Source organism: Pelodiscus sinensis, chromosome 2 (assembly GCF_049634645.1).
Source record: "Pelodiscus sinensis isolate JC-2024 chromosome 2, ASM4963464v1, whole genome shotgun sequence".
In the NCBI taxonomy this organism is placed as follows: domain Eukaryota; kingdom Metazoa; phylum Chordata; order Testudines; family Trionychidae; genus Pelodiscus; species Pelodiscus sinensis.
This window is the reverse complement of record NC_134712.1, coordinates 38,976,193-38,991,798: the sequence shown is the minus strand read 5'-3', so window position 1 is coordinate 38,991,798 and position 15,606 is coordinate 38,976,193. Positions and strand designations below refer to the sequence as shown.

General features: G+C 44.5%; 2 protein-coding genes across 5 annotated transcripts in view; one reads left to right on the top strand and one right to left on the bottom strand.

Annotated features, from left to right (window-relative positions):
- MTERF3 (mitochondrial transcription termination factor 3) overlaps positions 1–3,566 on the bottom strand; it is a 35,782-nt gene extending 32,216 nt beyond the window's left edge. The window contains exons 1-2 of one of the 2 annotated variants that reach the window (XM_075920341.1): positions 3,428–3,566; positions 1,411–1,765 (exon numbers count right to left, since the gene is read on the bottom strand). In XM_075920341.1, coding sequence (XP_075776456.1) covers positions 1,411–1,741 — 331 coding nt within the window. In that variant the 5' untranslated portion in view covers positions 1,742–1,765; positions 3,428–3,566. The remainder of the gene's footprint in view (positions 1–1,410; positions 1,766–3,427) is intronic. The other variant, XM_075920342.1, reaches the window with a different exon arrangement.
- A 31-nt stretch (positions 3,567–3,597) lies between these two features.
- The window catches only part of PTDSS1 (phosphatidylserine synthase 1), a 58,240-nt gene continuing 46,231 nt past the window's right edge, over positions 3,598–15,606 (top strand). Inside the window, exons 1-2 of one of the 3 annotated variants that reach the window (XM_006123930.2) lie at positions 3,598–3,932; positions 11,281–11,372. In XM_006123930.2, coding sequence (XP_006123992.1) covers positions 3,754–3,932; positions 11,281–11,372 — 271 coding nt within the window. In that variant the 5' untranslated portion in view covers positions 3,598–3,753. Of the gene's footprint in view, positions 3,933–4,990; positions 4,996–11,280; positions 11,373–15,606 lie in introns of those variants that run through there. The other 2 variants (XM_075920339.1, XM_075920340.1) reach the window with 2 other exon arrangements.

The following is a 15,606-nucleotide window of genomic DNA, read 5'->3' as shown; positions in this document are numbered from 1 at the left end:
CAGGGATCCCAGCAGGGAGCTGGGACCCCTGTGGACAGGGGCTGCTACTAACTGGGAAGGAAGCCTAGCTCAGTCCCTACTCACACTGGATCAGGGACCAAAAGCCACGCAGGCTGCCCAACTCCTACTGCCTTTTAAATTGCAGAACTGCAGCAAGGTTTGGTCCCAGTGCAATCTGGGACTGAGTGGGGATGCCTTCTCCTATCAAGTAATTAAGTAGTTGATATGTAGAGGCAATGGGGCAGGGTTTACTTCAAAGCAGCAACGCCGCACAACTGAGCTGGGGATCAGCTGTGCAGCACTGCCCCTTTCAAATACAGAAGTGCCCTAGAGCCCGGGGTCAGCTGGTGATTCTGGGTTCCACTGAATTGCTGCACAGAACCTGGGTGTCCCCCGCACACCCTAAGCAACATGGCTTTGAAATGCACAAGAGCCCCCGCTGGGGACCCTTGTACATTTCAAAGCAGGCACTTGCCTGCAGTCCAGAGTCAGCGGGACTTCCTGCTGGCTCTGGGCTGTACATGGAGTTTGGCATTCCTCCCCCAGTAGGGGCTCTTGTACATTTCAAAAGAGGAATGCAGAAGTGCCCCTCAACTACTCAACTAGTCAGTTAACTGCATTTTAACATGCCTACTTACAATTAAGTGTGTGTTTGCAGGACTTGTGAATCTGCTTGCAACACTGGGCAAGTCATGCAATCTTCACTTCAGTTTCCCCATCAAATGGGGATAACACCAGCTCCCTAGCTGGTGAAATGCAATTAATAATTGGAAGCGTGGATTGCAGGCAGAAACATCCCCCACATTCCCTTTAATTGGTTAAACATATTTAACCAATTAAACTGCATTTTACATTCTGATAAGTAGACTTCACTGCTACTAGATTTAAAAGCAATCAATATGGTTTCTGGGATCAAGTACTTGTCTCTCATGAAATCCTATATTAATACTGGGGTTCAAACAATGAAATATGTAAAAACTGTCCAAATATGCCAGCATGAGCAAGACTGAATGAGTTAACAGCCAAAACTAAAGTTTCAAGTAGGCTTTTCAATACATAACAATGGAGTTTCTTACATCACAGCACCAAAATTAGAATACTAGGTGGGTGCTGGCTAACATGAGAGAGAGGCTACACAACAAAGAAATTTGAACCTTCACCACAAAAAAGCAGAGGGATATCATTGGAGATGAATGGGTCACATGACAAGGGACATGGAAATATGCTAGCTAGACAGCATACAAACTGTAGCTGTGGGACATGAGGAACACCGAGAAAAAGGTTCCTTGAGATGCTGAAAGACATGCAAAAGGTGGATATCAGCCTTACAGATACATTTGAGAAAAAATGCTTGGAGACAAAGAACCACTTATGGGACAAGGTGAAATTTAAGTTTTTAAAATTTCTTACCTTCATAAAATGTTTTTTCTTCTGAGGTTGGTATTACTTCTGCTTGATGCTGGTAGTGGTTAACTGGAGAAAGTAAGTTACTTTCTGAAGAAAAAATCTGTCCATTACTTGAGCTGGTGGACTGCAAACGGTTCCCCAAGGATGCAGATCCATAAACCTTTAATCCATTTTTAAGAAAGCTATCATCAGCACCCAGAAAAGATAGAACTGAAAGCTCATGCAATTGTGTCCATGTTCTCCGAGTTTTGCTCAGTCGCTGAACAGAACTAGCAACACTATTTGTTTTCACTGACAAGCACCATATGCATATTTGCCGAGTCCAAAAAGCCATCTTCTACATAAACACAGTACCCTGCTAAGAGAGAAGAGCAAGTTGTCAAGAATAAAGTAACTTATCTCACCGTTCACACAAACTAAGTCGAAAACTTAGTCATTGGCTTTGTCAAAATTCAAGTAGATCTGTGCTATCTGATGTCATTTGGCAGTAAATATACAAATGTGATATTCCTAGTAAATACATAACTCAACACAGTAAAATTATTTAAAATCTTAAATTGAAATTGTTAGCATTAAATGTGTTAACTCTCAATCTCTTTATACAAAAAGAAAATCAGTGCACCACAATGTCAAGGGTCTTGAGGCGGTTGTGTTTTTACAGTGTTCGGCAGGTGAGGATCTCGGTTCACAGCTAGGGTGCCAAAGCATCATGCTAATACACAAATTAACTAGAACAGTAACATGTTCAGTTTAGTGATAGAAATGTAGCCATGTTAGTCTGGTGTAGCTGAAACAAAATACAGGACTATGTAGCACTTTAAAGACTAACAAGATGGTTTATTAGATGATGAGCTTTCGTGGGCTAGACCCACTTCCTCAGATCAAATAGTGGAAGAAAGTAGTCACAACCATATATACTAAAGGATACAATTAAAAAAATGAACACATATGAAAAGGACAAATCACATTTCAGAACAGAAGGGAGATGTGGGGGGGGGAGAAAGGTAAATGTCTGTGACCTAATGGTATTAGAGGTGATAATTGGGGAAGCTATCTTTGTAATGGGTAAGATAGCTAGAGTCTTTGTTGAGACCCCCCCTGCGTAGAGTGTCGAATTTTAGCATGAATGACAGTTCAGAGGATTCCCTTTCAAGTGCAGATTTAAAAGGCTTCTGAAGCAGGATGCAGGCAATTAAGTCATTGAGACAGTGTCCTTTCTGGTTGAAATGGCAAGAAACTGTTTTTTCTTTGTGATTCCGTCTAATATCTGTTTTGTGGGCACTGATCCTTTGGCGAAGTTTCTGAACTGTCATTCATGCTAAAATTTGACACTCTACACGGGGGTCTCAACAAAGATGCTAATTATCTTACTCATTATCAAGATAGCTTCCCCAATTATCACCTCTAATACCATTAGTTCACAGACATTTACCTCCCCCCCCACCCCCCTTCTGTTCTGAAATGTGATTTGTCCTTTTCATATGTGTTCATTTTTTTTAATTGTATCCTTTGGTATATATGGTTGTGACTATTTTCTTCCACTATTTGATCTGAGGAAGTGGATCTGGCCCACGAAAGCTCATCATCTAATAAACCATCTTGTTAGTCTTTAAAGTGCTACACGGTCCTGTATATTAAGTTTAGTTACGAGCATGCAATTAACACCGGAAGGCGCCTTGCGCTCGCTGTGGCTACAGCAGGGCTCAAGAGCCGCGCAGCGCGCCGTCGGGAGATCTCCGGGGAGCCGCTCTGAGCCACAGGGCAGAGCCCTCCAGTTAATCCGGCCCAACCAGCAGCAGCGACCTCGGAGGAGAAACTGGCGCGGCCGTACCCAGCCCAGGGCCTGTCCCAGCGGGGGCTGGGCTGGCAGGAAAGCGGCCCCCCGAGACACAGGCCCGGCGGCGTTAGGCTGTGAGCCCCGCCCCGGTACGGGACCGGCGGCCTTAAAGCGAGGCCCTGAGGGAACAGAGGCGGCCCAACCGCAGCGCCTCTAGCCCCAGCCGCGGGGTCGCAGCCTCACCTCAGGCCAGGCCGCGGCTACTTCCCTCCTCCCAGCGGGCCTGTGCGCGTCTGCCCGCCCCTTCCCTCACGTCCCGCAGAGGCGCTTCCGGCCTGGGCGAGACCATCTGCTGGGAGGGGGGGGGAGGATCAACACTCTTCTCTCTGAGCCCTGCGGTCCTGCCGTTCTCCCCACCCCCGCGCAGTGATTCCCCGGCCCAATCTCCCCCCTTCCGCCTCGGCGGGGCCTCCTAGCGCCTGTAGCCCCGCGCGCCCAGGCGGGCAGAGGGGCGCTGGGGCGGTGCGGGAGCAGGCGGCCGGGGTGACAGCGCCGCGCAGCGCGGGGACATGGCGTCCTGCGTGGGGAGCCGGACGCTGAGCAAGGACGATGTGAACTACCGGCTGCATTTCCGCATGATCAACGAGCAGCAGGTGGAGGACATCACCCTGGAGTTCTTCTACCGGCCCCACACCATCACCCTGCTGAGCTTCAGCACCCTCAGCCTCATGGCCTTCGCCTTCACCCGGTGCGCGGGGGCAGGGGCCAGAATGGGGTGGGTGGGGGGAAGGGCCAGAATCACTTTGGAAGGGAGGATGAAGGGGACCAAAATTAATTTTGTGGGGGGGGATGAGGGGCTGAGGAGGGGGAAGGGCAGAATGAATTGGGGAGAGATGGCAAGGGGGTGGGGGGAGGGACGGGCCAGAATGAACTGGGGGGGAGGGAGAGAAGTGGGGGTAGGAAAAAGCCAGGGAAGGTTGCTTGGCTAGGCATTAAGATTGCCAGGCTAGCTGACAGGCCGATAACTCAATGATTTGTGCAGGCACAGCCCAGCTAGGGCACAGCCACACGGGGTTTGGTTGATCCCTGCCATGTACTAGGTTTTCTCTTTTTAAATATTGAGCTGTTATTTTGAACATGGCCACAGAGGGGTTCTGCACCTCTAATGGAGTTTGTCCCCCTCTCTGGATGCTGTCAAAGCATCTCTGCCAAGTATTACTTCTGTCCTGGACTCCTAAAAATATCCATGAAGAAGAAGTATTTTTTTGCCTTTGGAAAGCAGCTGACTGCAGCAGGAGGATGCATCCTAGAACATCATGCTAGGGCTTTTTTCAAACTGGCATTCATTCTCTTTGCCTGTTGTTTTTTATAAACAGTGTAATTCTGAAGTACAGTCATTTTGTTTGCTCTGGGATTGGCTATATATCTGATATCTTCATTATCAAATATATATTTTGTGTCAACTTTTCATGTTCAGATTATTTTAAGTACTGAAACTAGTTAAAGAGAAAGCATCTCTTGTGATAGTGACATCAGTCCCCTTTTATCATGGCAAAAGGCAGTTGCACATTTCTCTCTCATATTTCTTGATGGAGAAGGTAATGTACAGTGAGGGAGGAAGGCTGTTTGTTTTGTTAACATATTCATTGGTAAATTTCTTCAGTTAATCATTTTAATTTAGGGCCTGCCACCCAACCTCACTGCAGCTGTCACCGTGGAGTCCTGCCAAGGGTCCCGCTGCCTAGCCTGCTAGTCCCTCTGTGGTTGGAGTTGCTCTGGCCTAGCACAGCTGCTGGAGTTCACTATCAAGGGTTAGTTAACCAGTAAGCATATTGGCAAGCCTCATGCTTACCAGTTAACAGTTTAACAGCTCTAATTTCTTCAGGATTAATGAGTGAACTGTAACAGATCTTATCAAACCATAGTTGTGACATCAAAACTTGCTCTAGTAGTAGTATCAACTAAGGTTTTGTTTAGACCTCATTCAACAAGGTTAATTAAAATTGCAACATGTTTTAGAAAGTAGTATATCTCTAGCAGCAAGATAACAGAGTGCTGGATACTAGAAATGATTTGTATCCTGTAAAAAAACAAACAAAAAAAACAACAACAAAAACACAACAACCCCAAAAGCTTCACTCTCAGGGATGTGAACAGGTAACTGATTAACCAATTACCCAGTAAGCATCACCCTTTTGTCTCTATCAGCTGCCACAGAAGCTTCCTTGGTCTGACTGACACCAACCTGCCACCTCTACTTACATTGCTGGGACAATACCCAAAGCATGTGGCTGGCTGTTTGAATAAATGTAAAGAAGAAAAGATTATTTCCTCATGTGTTTCCATTTACATTCCCCATTGTCTGTCTTTCCTGTTCTCTTCCTCATTGTATCTGAGATCACGTCTTCACCATCAGGAAGATCGATGCTGTGGCAGTCGATCTTCCAGAGTTCGATTTAGCGGATCAAGAAAAGACCCACTAAATCAAATGCTGAGAGCACCCCCGTTGATGCTGGCGGTACTCAATTTGTGAGGGGTAAGGGAAATGGACGGGAACGTTTGCTCCCTGTAGAGACAGTGCTGAAGATCAAATTAAGGTAGTTGGAGTTGCGACTCTTAATTCGACCTTTCAGGTAAGTATAGGCAAGGCCTGAGCCTCTACTGCCATGTTCTCATTTCCCATTCTTGGGCCATCCAGTCGCTCATCTGCCCCCTCAGGCTATACCTTCAGAGAGTCCCAGATTTCTTAGACCTAAACATAAATGATTCACTGCTGCTTTCATTCTGCAGTCACTTACTACCAATCCATGATAAATTCATATGTGCAATGCAGGCAGGTAATCCAGAATTCAGGCTTGTTGGCTGATGCATTTAATAGTGTTGTTATTAGTACAAGTGATTCTTCATTAGGCTATCAGGAGACTGAGGTCACGATCCTGAAGCTGGCAGCCAGGGGGTGGAACTCGAGGGACTGCTTCAATGTGGAAAGCCAACAAAGTAAATTTGAATGTATTTATTTGCCTATTTTAGGCTTTTCTAATGTATCTGACACTAGATATTCAAGGAAACTACTGCAGCTGCCTTGTTTTTCCTATTGGATAGGCAAGTCTCTGGCCTTCTAGCTCCAAATCTATTGTTATTGCTGGGATTCTTATTGACCCATGGTTTCCCTCTCCTCCTCTGCAGAGGAAGATATGACTTTCATGTAGCTGAGAGGTAACCAGAAAGGAGGCAAATGGCAACTGAGGGGCTGCTGCTGGAGGCATTCCTTTGTGAAACATACACAGCAGTACTTAATGGAGGTGACAGGCAGTAGCTCATAGGCTATGTCTACACTGGCATGATTTTCCGGAAATGCTTTTAACGGAAAAGTTTTCCGTTAAAAGCATTTTCAGAAAAGCACGTCTAGATTGGCAGGACGCTTTTCCGCAAAAGCACTTTTTGCGGAAAAGCGTCCATAGCCAATCTAGACACGCTTTTCTGCAAAAAAGCCCCGATCGCCATTTTCGCAATCGGGGCTTTTTTGCGGAAAACAAATCTCTGCTGTCTACACTGGCCCTTTTGTGCAAAAGTTTTTTGGAAAAAGACTTTTGCCCGAATGGGAGCAGCATAGTATTTCCGCAAAAGCACTGACAATCTTACATGAGATCGTCAGTGCTTTTGCGAAAATTCAAGCGGCCAGTGTAGACAGCTGGCAAGTTTTTCCGGAAAAGCGGCTGATTTTCTGGAAAAACTGGCCAGTCTAGACACAGCCATCGTGTCTTATTAAAACACAAATAGAAGAACATAGGATTGGGTTCTCCCACTGTCTTTCAAGTTTCCCCCTCAAAACACTGGAACAGTGCTGGTTAAACCAATATTTCCATGGCATCCTACCTCTGGGTTTCTGTTTTGGTTTTGTATAAGGTTACAGCTGCTTTTTTTTTTTTTTTTTTCAAATTCAAAATAAACAATAACCTCAACTTTCCTCATTGTAATTCAGTAACTTGCATTGGTTTGTTTTCAAACAGTTTAGAAGTGTTTTGCACTGGGCCAAGAAATATGGTGGAATTTACATTTCTATTTCTTCTCTTTTTGGCTAGTTTGCAGTCTTGACAAGAATGTGTGTGTAAACATAGGAATTTCATTTCCAGTACGTAGGCATTAAGTTCTCATAAAGTGAGAGTGCAGTTCCCATCATCCCATCACTTCCTAGCTAATAGACATAGATGTCTATTTTTCATTAACTTACCTAGCTCTTTTTTGAACCTTGTTATAGTCTTGGCCTTCACAACAGCCTCTGGTAAAGAGTTCCATGGGTTGCCTATGTGTGCAGAATTTATATCCCTCACTAATTTCTTTGCTTCCCTACAGAAAAAATACTTTCTGATGGAGAAGCAAAGGGCAGTTGCATAAGAAGTCACACAGTCCTCCCTAGTAGTGTGGGCACGGTGTTTCTGGCCCCTGGAGCCACTGGCATAGAGGTAAATCATAGGTGTGAAGCGCAGGGCTGGGACACCTTGCTGGTGTCTCCTACCTTATGCCAGGCACAGCTGCTAGTCCCACCTGGAGTGCAGTGGGGGAAGACTGGACTTGTTCTTCCCTTACAAAGAGCAGCAGGGGCCGGGTCAGACCCACCCCAGAAACCTCCTCTGGCTGCAGGAAGCCCCACTCCCCCTTCTGCTTTCTGGTCCCATCTCTTCTTAGCCGAAGAGGATGTGAACATAAGAACGGCTGTACTGGTCAGACCAAAGGTCCATCTAGCCCAGTAGCCTGTCTGCCGACAGTGGCCAGCACCAGGTGCCCCAGAGAGGGTGGACTGAAGACAATGATCAAGCGATTTGTCTCTTGCCATCCTTCTCCAGCCTCTGACAAACAGAGGCCAGGGACACCATTTCTGTCCCCTGGCTAATAGCCTTTTATGGACCTAACCTCCATGAAATTATCTAGCTTCTCTTTAAACTCTGTTATAGTTCTAGCCTTCACAGGCTCCTCTGGCAAGGAGTTCCACAGGTTGACTACACACTGTGTGAAGAAGAACTTTGTTTTATTAGTTTTAAACCTGCTACCTCTTAACTTCATTTGGTGTCCTCTAGTTCTTCTATTATGGGAACTAATAAATAACTTTTCTTTATTTGCCTATGATTATTTCTCATGTTTTTATATACCTCTATTATATCCCCCCTAAACTGAAAAGTCCCAGTCGTTTCAACCTCTCATGTATAGTGATGTGGTCACTATAAATAGATCAGCTCCCCAATATTCCAAACCCCATACATCCAGACCCCCCCATACCCAGACTGCCCTGCTGAGGTGGCTTCCCCTCCACACAAACCCCCAACCCTGCACCCAGACTATCCCCCCATTCTAGAATCCCCAATCTCCCTAATCCATCCCAACAACCCCCCCCCCGATCCCTACCCCATGGAGCCTCAACCAGTTGCATCCAGACCCTCACCCACCAAGCCCCACCCCCTTAGCACCTGGACACCCCCACTCCCCCAGCTGAGCCACCCACATCTGGACATCCTACCCCCACTGAATCCCAGCCACATTCACGTGTACCCGCTGCAGAGAACCATTGGCCCCATATCCAGATCCCCTCACACCCTAAATGCCCCATACAGAATCCTCTCCCCCACACTAAGCTCCTCCACACTTTAGAGCATACTGCTTTGAGTCTCCTTGCCCACGCTTGGTGTGCCTTGCACGGAGGACTAGGACCACAGAGTGTTTCTGAGGCCTTTAATTGTGTCTGATTTGGGTGTAGCCTCACTGCTGGGATGAAGGGGGTAGGCTTTAGGACAGGGGTGGGCAATAATTTTTTGATGGGGAGTCACTTCAAGATTTTGGAAAGTTGTCAAGGGCTGTACTTCTCTATAGAGGGGGTGCAGGGTTTTTGATGGAGGTTGGGTACAAAAGGAAGTTTGGGGTAAGAAATTGAGGTACAGGACAGGGTGTGGGGTCTGAGAGGGAGTTAGGTGAAGTAGGAGGTTGTGACCTGGGGCAGGGTCTGGGAGGAAGTAGGGGTTCAGGAGTGAATTTTGACCTGGAGGAGGGGGTGCAGGTTCTGGGAGGGAATTGTGACATGGGGCAGGATGTATGTGCAGAAGATTTGAGTGGTGACCTAGGGCAGAGAGTTAGAAAGTGGGAGGGGCTTGGGTGCTGGAGGCAGCCTCTGACCAGGAGTCACTTACCTTAGGTGGCTCCTGGCTAGCAGCCCAACAGGGTCTCTGAGGCTGTCTTACTCCTGCAGCAGTGTTTCCCTCCATGTGCTGCTGAGGGCTGCACATATCTGGGGGGCAAGAGACTTCATGCACATTCTCCCGCCCCCGGTCAATCATCGCAACTGGGAGTAAGATCTGGGGGCAAGGGAGATTGAGGTGCAGGACTCTCTTGCCCCCTGCTAGAGTTACATGGTGCCTAGAGGGAACCACCAGCTGTTTTTAACAGTTCTCTCTAAGTGCTGCAGCCGTGGCAGTGAGGCAAAGGGGGGAAATTTTGTTGGGGGGATGCATTCCAGCCCACCTCCTATCTTTAATTGGTTAATCAGTTAAACAGCATATTTAACTGGTTAACCAATTAAATGGGATTGTACATCCCTACTCCACATTTGACAACTTTTACAGAATTTTGACATATTGTTTGCAGAATTATTTTTTTGGCACAGAATTCCCTCAAAAGTCTGTTTTCTTGATTATGGTTTGTAATGGTACCTGTCACCTGACAGTCATTATTCCCTATGCCTGCATCTTCCTCTCGGGTTTCTGAGCAAATATCATAGTCTATCTCCTAGCTCAGAAGAAGCAGTAACTCTTTTTTTTTTTTTTTTTTAGTCGCTTGTGTACTAAGATAAATATTTGCTGCAACATTAAGCCAAACTTAAGTGACTTGGTCCACCCTTCTTTAACGTATGTGGCCAAGTTGTATTGAATTGTACAGCAATGTTACTTGATTAGTAAATCAGTCAGTAGCTTTCATTTTTATGGAAATCATTCTACCAGTGAAAGTAATGACTATACACAGCTATTTGAGTTGTAGTAGAGGAATATCCTCTCTACATGCTTATCCATTGTGAATCTGTGGGTTGGCTGTGGAAGGCAGGGCAGCAGCTCTAGGCAAGGTGGAACTCCTGGAGGTGCATGGGGAGCGCAATGCTAGGGCAGAATTCCTGTTCCTTAGCTAGTCTTGGAAGGACTCTAAGACAAGCTTGGGTGGCACTACATCTAGAAAACTGACACAAATTAATCTGTATGGGGGAAGATTAGAGAAAGGTCACTATCTTGAGGCCTCTTTGAGAGATAAAGTGGGTCAGATAAAATCTTGTATTGTACCAGCTCCTGCTCATGCAAGCTTCACTCATTTGTAGGACCCTACCAAATTCATCACCCATTTTGATTAATTTCACAGCTAGAGGGTTTTTAATTGGTCAGTTTCACACTTTCAGAAGTTTACCTATGAAATTTCACTATATTGTAACCCTGTGGTTCCTGACCCAAAATTAGGTAGTGCTTGGTCACAAAGCTGATGTAAGAGAGTTGTGAGAATGCCACCCTCACATCTGTGCTGCCTTCAGAGCTAGAGCTAGACTCTGAAGGCAGCAGCTGCAAGAGCTTTCAGCAGTCTGGAGGAGATTGCTAGAGGTACTGGTGCATCTGATCTTTCCTGGTCTGCTGGGAGCTTTCAGAGCTGATAGCAGCCATGAGCTTTATGTGGCATGGGGAGGAACTGGGGGTTGGTCTGATCTCCCCTTGAGATCTGTCAATATAGTCACAATGGATGGGTCTGTCCCCTCTGGCTACAATATAACAATATTTCTCCAGGAAAAAAATAGTTTAATATTGCTGTTTCCCTCCGATAGTGATTGGAAGCTGTGCTCCTGGCATGTGTATACTGATTTTAGGTTTAGCTTCATTCTTGTATAAATGGCTGTGCAGGAGTGTCAAGTGAACCCCATTCAGTGCAATTACTAAGTTAGCATCTCTTAGTAGTTATGAACCACAATTGGTTTTCAGTGCGTATTTCCAGATGTACTTCATTAACTTGGCATCCAGAGTGTCTATTGTGATAGTCCTCAAAAAGTCGTATTATTAACTTGATAATGTCTGTCTTTTCAGAAATGATTCTATACCAGAAGATAATATTTGGAAGGGTATTCTCTCTGTGGTTTTCTTCTTTCTAATCGTTAGTGTTCTAGCATTTCCAAATGGTAGGTATATTGATGATTTACCTTTATTTCACATGCATATTTCTTTTCACTTGTTGCTATGTACTTTCTGAGATGGAAAGGATCACTTGCTTTTAAATTTAGACAGGTTTTATTCACTCTCTTTACATTACATTAAATTAAGCTACTGCATAAATGAGTTGTGATATGCATTTTGTTGTATTTCAGTTCAATGCTAAGAACAGTCATACTGGATTGAACCAAAGATCCATTTAGCCCAGTACAGTAAAACTCCAATAGTCCGGCATCCAATAGTCCGGCACTCCTGATAGTCCGGCATCAAAATGGCAAGAGCCTAGTGAGTGAGCTTCGGCAAAAAATGAGTCACAAGGTAACAGCGGCAGCAGCTGAACTGAGCAAAAGGAGGAAAAAAAGGTTTAAAAAAACTAAAACATTACAGTATACTGTATACAGTATGTACAATAAAAAGGGTTAAGAACACTTTATATACAGTATATAATGTATACAGTATATATATAACCATCTTATAGTACCTCCTGATAGTCCGGCATATCTGATAATCTGGCACCACCTAGGTCCCATAGGTTCCGGATTATCGGAAGTCTACTGTATTTTGTCTACTGACAGTGGCTAATGCCAGATGCCTCAGAGGAAATTAACAGAATCGGTAATCTTAAGAGATTCATATCCTCTGTCCCATTCCTTTGGCAAACAGAGGCTAGGGACGCCAACCTTGCCCATCCTGCATAATGGCCATTGATGAACCTATCCTCCTTTTTTGACCCCTATTATAGCATTGGCCTTCACAACATCCTCTGATATAGATTTCCACAGGTTTGTTGTATGAAAAAAAATTTTTTTTGTTTTAAACTTGCTGCCTATTAATTTCATTTGGTGACCTCTAGATCTTGTGTTATGAAAAGGAGTGAATAACACTTCCGAAATTATTTTATCCACAGCAGGAATGATATTTTAGACCTCTGTCATATTCCTCCCTTAGTCATCTCTTTTCCAGCTAAAAAATCCCAGTTTTATTTCTTTCTCCTGTTAGGAAAGCTGTTCCATACTCCTAATAATTTTTGTTGCCCTTTCCTGAATCTCTTCAAAAAAGATATATTGGAATTGGAAATGGGATGAGCACATCTTCACACCGTATTCAAGATGTGGGTGTACTATATATTTATACAGAGGCATTTATACTTTCTGTCTTATCTATCCGTTTCTTGATGATTTCCAACAGTCCGTTTGCCTTTTGAACTATCACTGCACATTGAGTGGATGTTTTCAGAGATCTATCCATAATGATTCTAAGATCTCTTTCTTGAGTGGGAACAGCTAATTTAGATCCTGTCATTTTATATGGATAGTTGGAAGTATTTTTCTAATATGCATTACTTTGTTTTTATCAGCATTGAGTTTCATCTACCATTGTGTTACCCAGTTTTGTGAAATCCCTTTGTAGCTCTTCATAGTCTTCTTGGGACTTAAGTATCCTGAGTAGTTTTGTATGATCTACAAGTTTTGCCACCTCACTGTTTACCCCCTTTTTCCAGATCATTTATGAATATGTAGAATAGGACTAGTCCCAGTACCAACCCCTGGGGGACACCACTAGTTAGCTCTTTCCGTTCTGAAAACTGACCATTTAGTCTGTTTTCTATCTTTTAACCAGTTATTGACATGGTGGAGGACCTTTCATATTATTCTGTGACCGCTTACTTTGCTTAAGAACCTTTGGTGAGGGACCTTCTCAAGGGTTTTCTGGAAATCTAAGTACACTGTATTCACTGGATCCCCCTAGTCCACATGCTTGTTTACCCTCCTCAAAGAATTCTAGTAAATTGGTATGGCATGATTTCCCTTTACTAAAACCATACTGACTCTTCCCCAACAAATTATGTTAATCTATGTGTCTGACAATTTTGTTTGCCCAGTACTGATGTCAGACGTGCTGGCCTGTAATTGCTAAGATCACCTCTGGAACCCTTTTTAAAAATTGGCATCAAATTAGCAATCCTCTAGTCATTTGGTACAGAAGCTGATTTAAATGTTGGGTTACAAACTACAGTTAGTAGTTCTGCAATTTCACGTTTGTGTTCCTTCAGAACTCTTAGATGAATACCAGCTGGTTTTAGTGACTTATTACTGTTTAGTTTATCAGTTTGTTCCAAACCTTCCTCTAATGCAGGGATGGGCAAAAGGGCCTCTGTGGGCCAGATCCGGCCTAGGGACAGGGGAGCCCATGGTGCTTTTAGTCAACCCTGGCAGTTGCCCTCCTTCCAGGATGGGGGCAGGGTGAGAGGAGACTTTGTGCGCTCCCCTCACCCCCAAGTCCTGACTGGCCTGGAAGCGGGGAGAGTGAGCAAAGTCTCCTCCTGCCCTGCAAGGGGCTCGGCAGTTAGTTAACTACCAGCTGCTACTCAGCTGGCAGATGACTAAGTGCTGTGTTCCCTTGCAGGGCGGAGGCAAACTTTGTATGCTCCCCATTACCCCCAGGACCTAATTGACCTGGGGAAATGGGGGGGTAGACGCGAAGTCTCCTCCCGCCACTAGTGTTGCGGGTGCCTAGAGGGAACCTCCATTTGTTCAAAACAGCTAGTGGTTCTGTCTGGGAGGGGCGTGGGCAAAGATTTCACATGCTCCCTCACCCACAGATTAATCAGAGTCTGTTGGTGGGAAAGCAAGAAAGTGCCCTGGCCCTGCCCCTTCTGCCTGAGTCTTGGGGGGGGGGGGCTGTGGGGGTGGAGCAGAGGAGGGGAAGGTAGTGCTGGGAGGAGACAGCTTAAAAGCAAATTCCCTCCAGCTCTGTGGGAGGGGGTAGGGACGCAGCAGTGACATTCCACCTTTGAAATGTACAAGAGCTCCACTGGGGACTCTTGTACAGTAATTACTCGTTTAACACGTACCCACTTAACATGTTTTCGCAATAGCACGATTTTATTTTTAGGGCACACTTTTCAAATAACACAACAGTCCCTGAAATAACATGAAAATAATCAAGTGGCGGACTACGGTATAAGTTGGTGAAAACAGTGGTAATTCACATGAGCAGATGAATACACGTGGTCACAGTGCTCCTCCGCTCACTCACATGTTTCTTTGTATTTTAACAAACCGCAGCGACTTGTGGTTTTAGTTATCTTGAGTTGCTAAATATCTAATGTGGATGCTGACGACCCAGCACCAACAAAAAATTGACTTTGCCACCACCACCTGAAACACAATCCCCGCCTTTTCCATTATTTTTAATGGGAAAATTGACCCCGCATAGCACGTTTTCGCTTAGCACAAACATTTTCAGAAATGCATCTATAGTGTTAAATGAGGAATTACTGTACATTTCAAAAGTGGAAGTGCTGCTTGGAATCTCTGGCTGCCCAACGGGAGACTAAGAGTCCCCCACTGGCCCCAGGCTTCATGTGCTATTTCAGTCTTTGAAATGCACACGTGCTCTTATCAACTAATCGAATAATCAATGGAAATTCCATCAACTATTCAATTAATTGATTAATTTTAACATCCCTAGTGCACATGCCATGGGATAAGAGGGAAGGTCCTTTCTTGGATTGAGAACTGGTTAAAAGACAGGAAACAAAGGGTAGGAATAAATGGTAAATTTTCAGAATGGAGAGGGGCAACTAGTGGTGTCCCCCTAGGTTAAGATGATTAGAAAGATTAAGATGATTAGAAAGTTGGAGATTAAATTATTGTTAACTTCTATTAATCTCTTAGGCAATTCATATTCATCTCCTGTAATTGGTTATGGGTGGATTTTTTTTCCCAAAAATATTTCTGGAGAAAATAAATAGCTCTTTACAAATTTAGGGATTACTCACATAAATCATAATTTCAAAATGACTTCCTCCAAATTGGCATCAACCACTGTTGACAAAAGGTAAATGTTTAATCCAGTATGCCTGTCCCATAGTTACACACTATATAATATCAAAGTAATCACTAATCTCCTTACCCACATAAATACGTTTATCACAGCAGACCAAACAGATTTCCTACTGGGAAGAGCAAATTTTAGTATGTGAAGAAGGTTGCTTAATCTAATCATCCCATATTTATATGTGATTGCCATTCAAGTATGGATTTAGTAAAAAAAAACACAGAGTGAAATAGGCATGGCTGTTCGCATATGGGATTCAAAGAGAAATCTGTATTGTGTATTAAAGATCTCTGTTTTCAGACTCTTCCTGCAGTCTAGAAGAATGGATTGTATTTAGAAAGTTTTCAGCTTTACCAGACA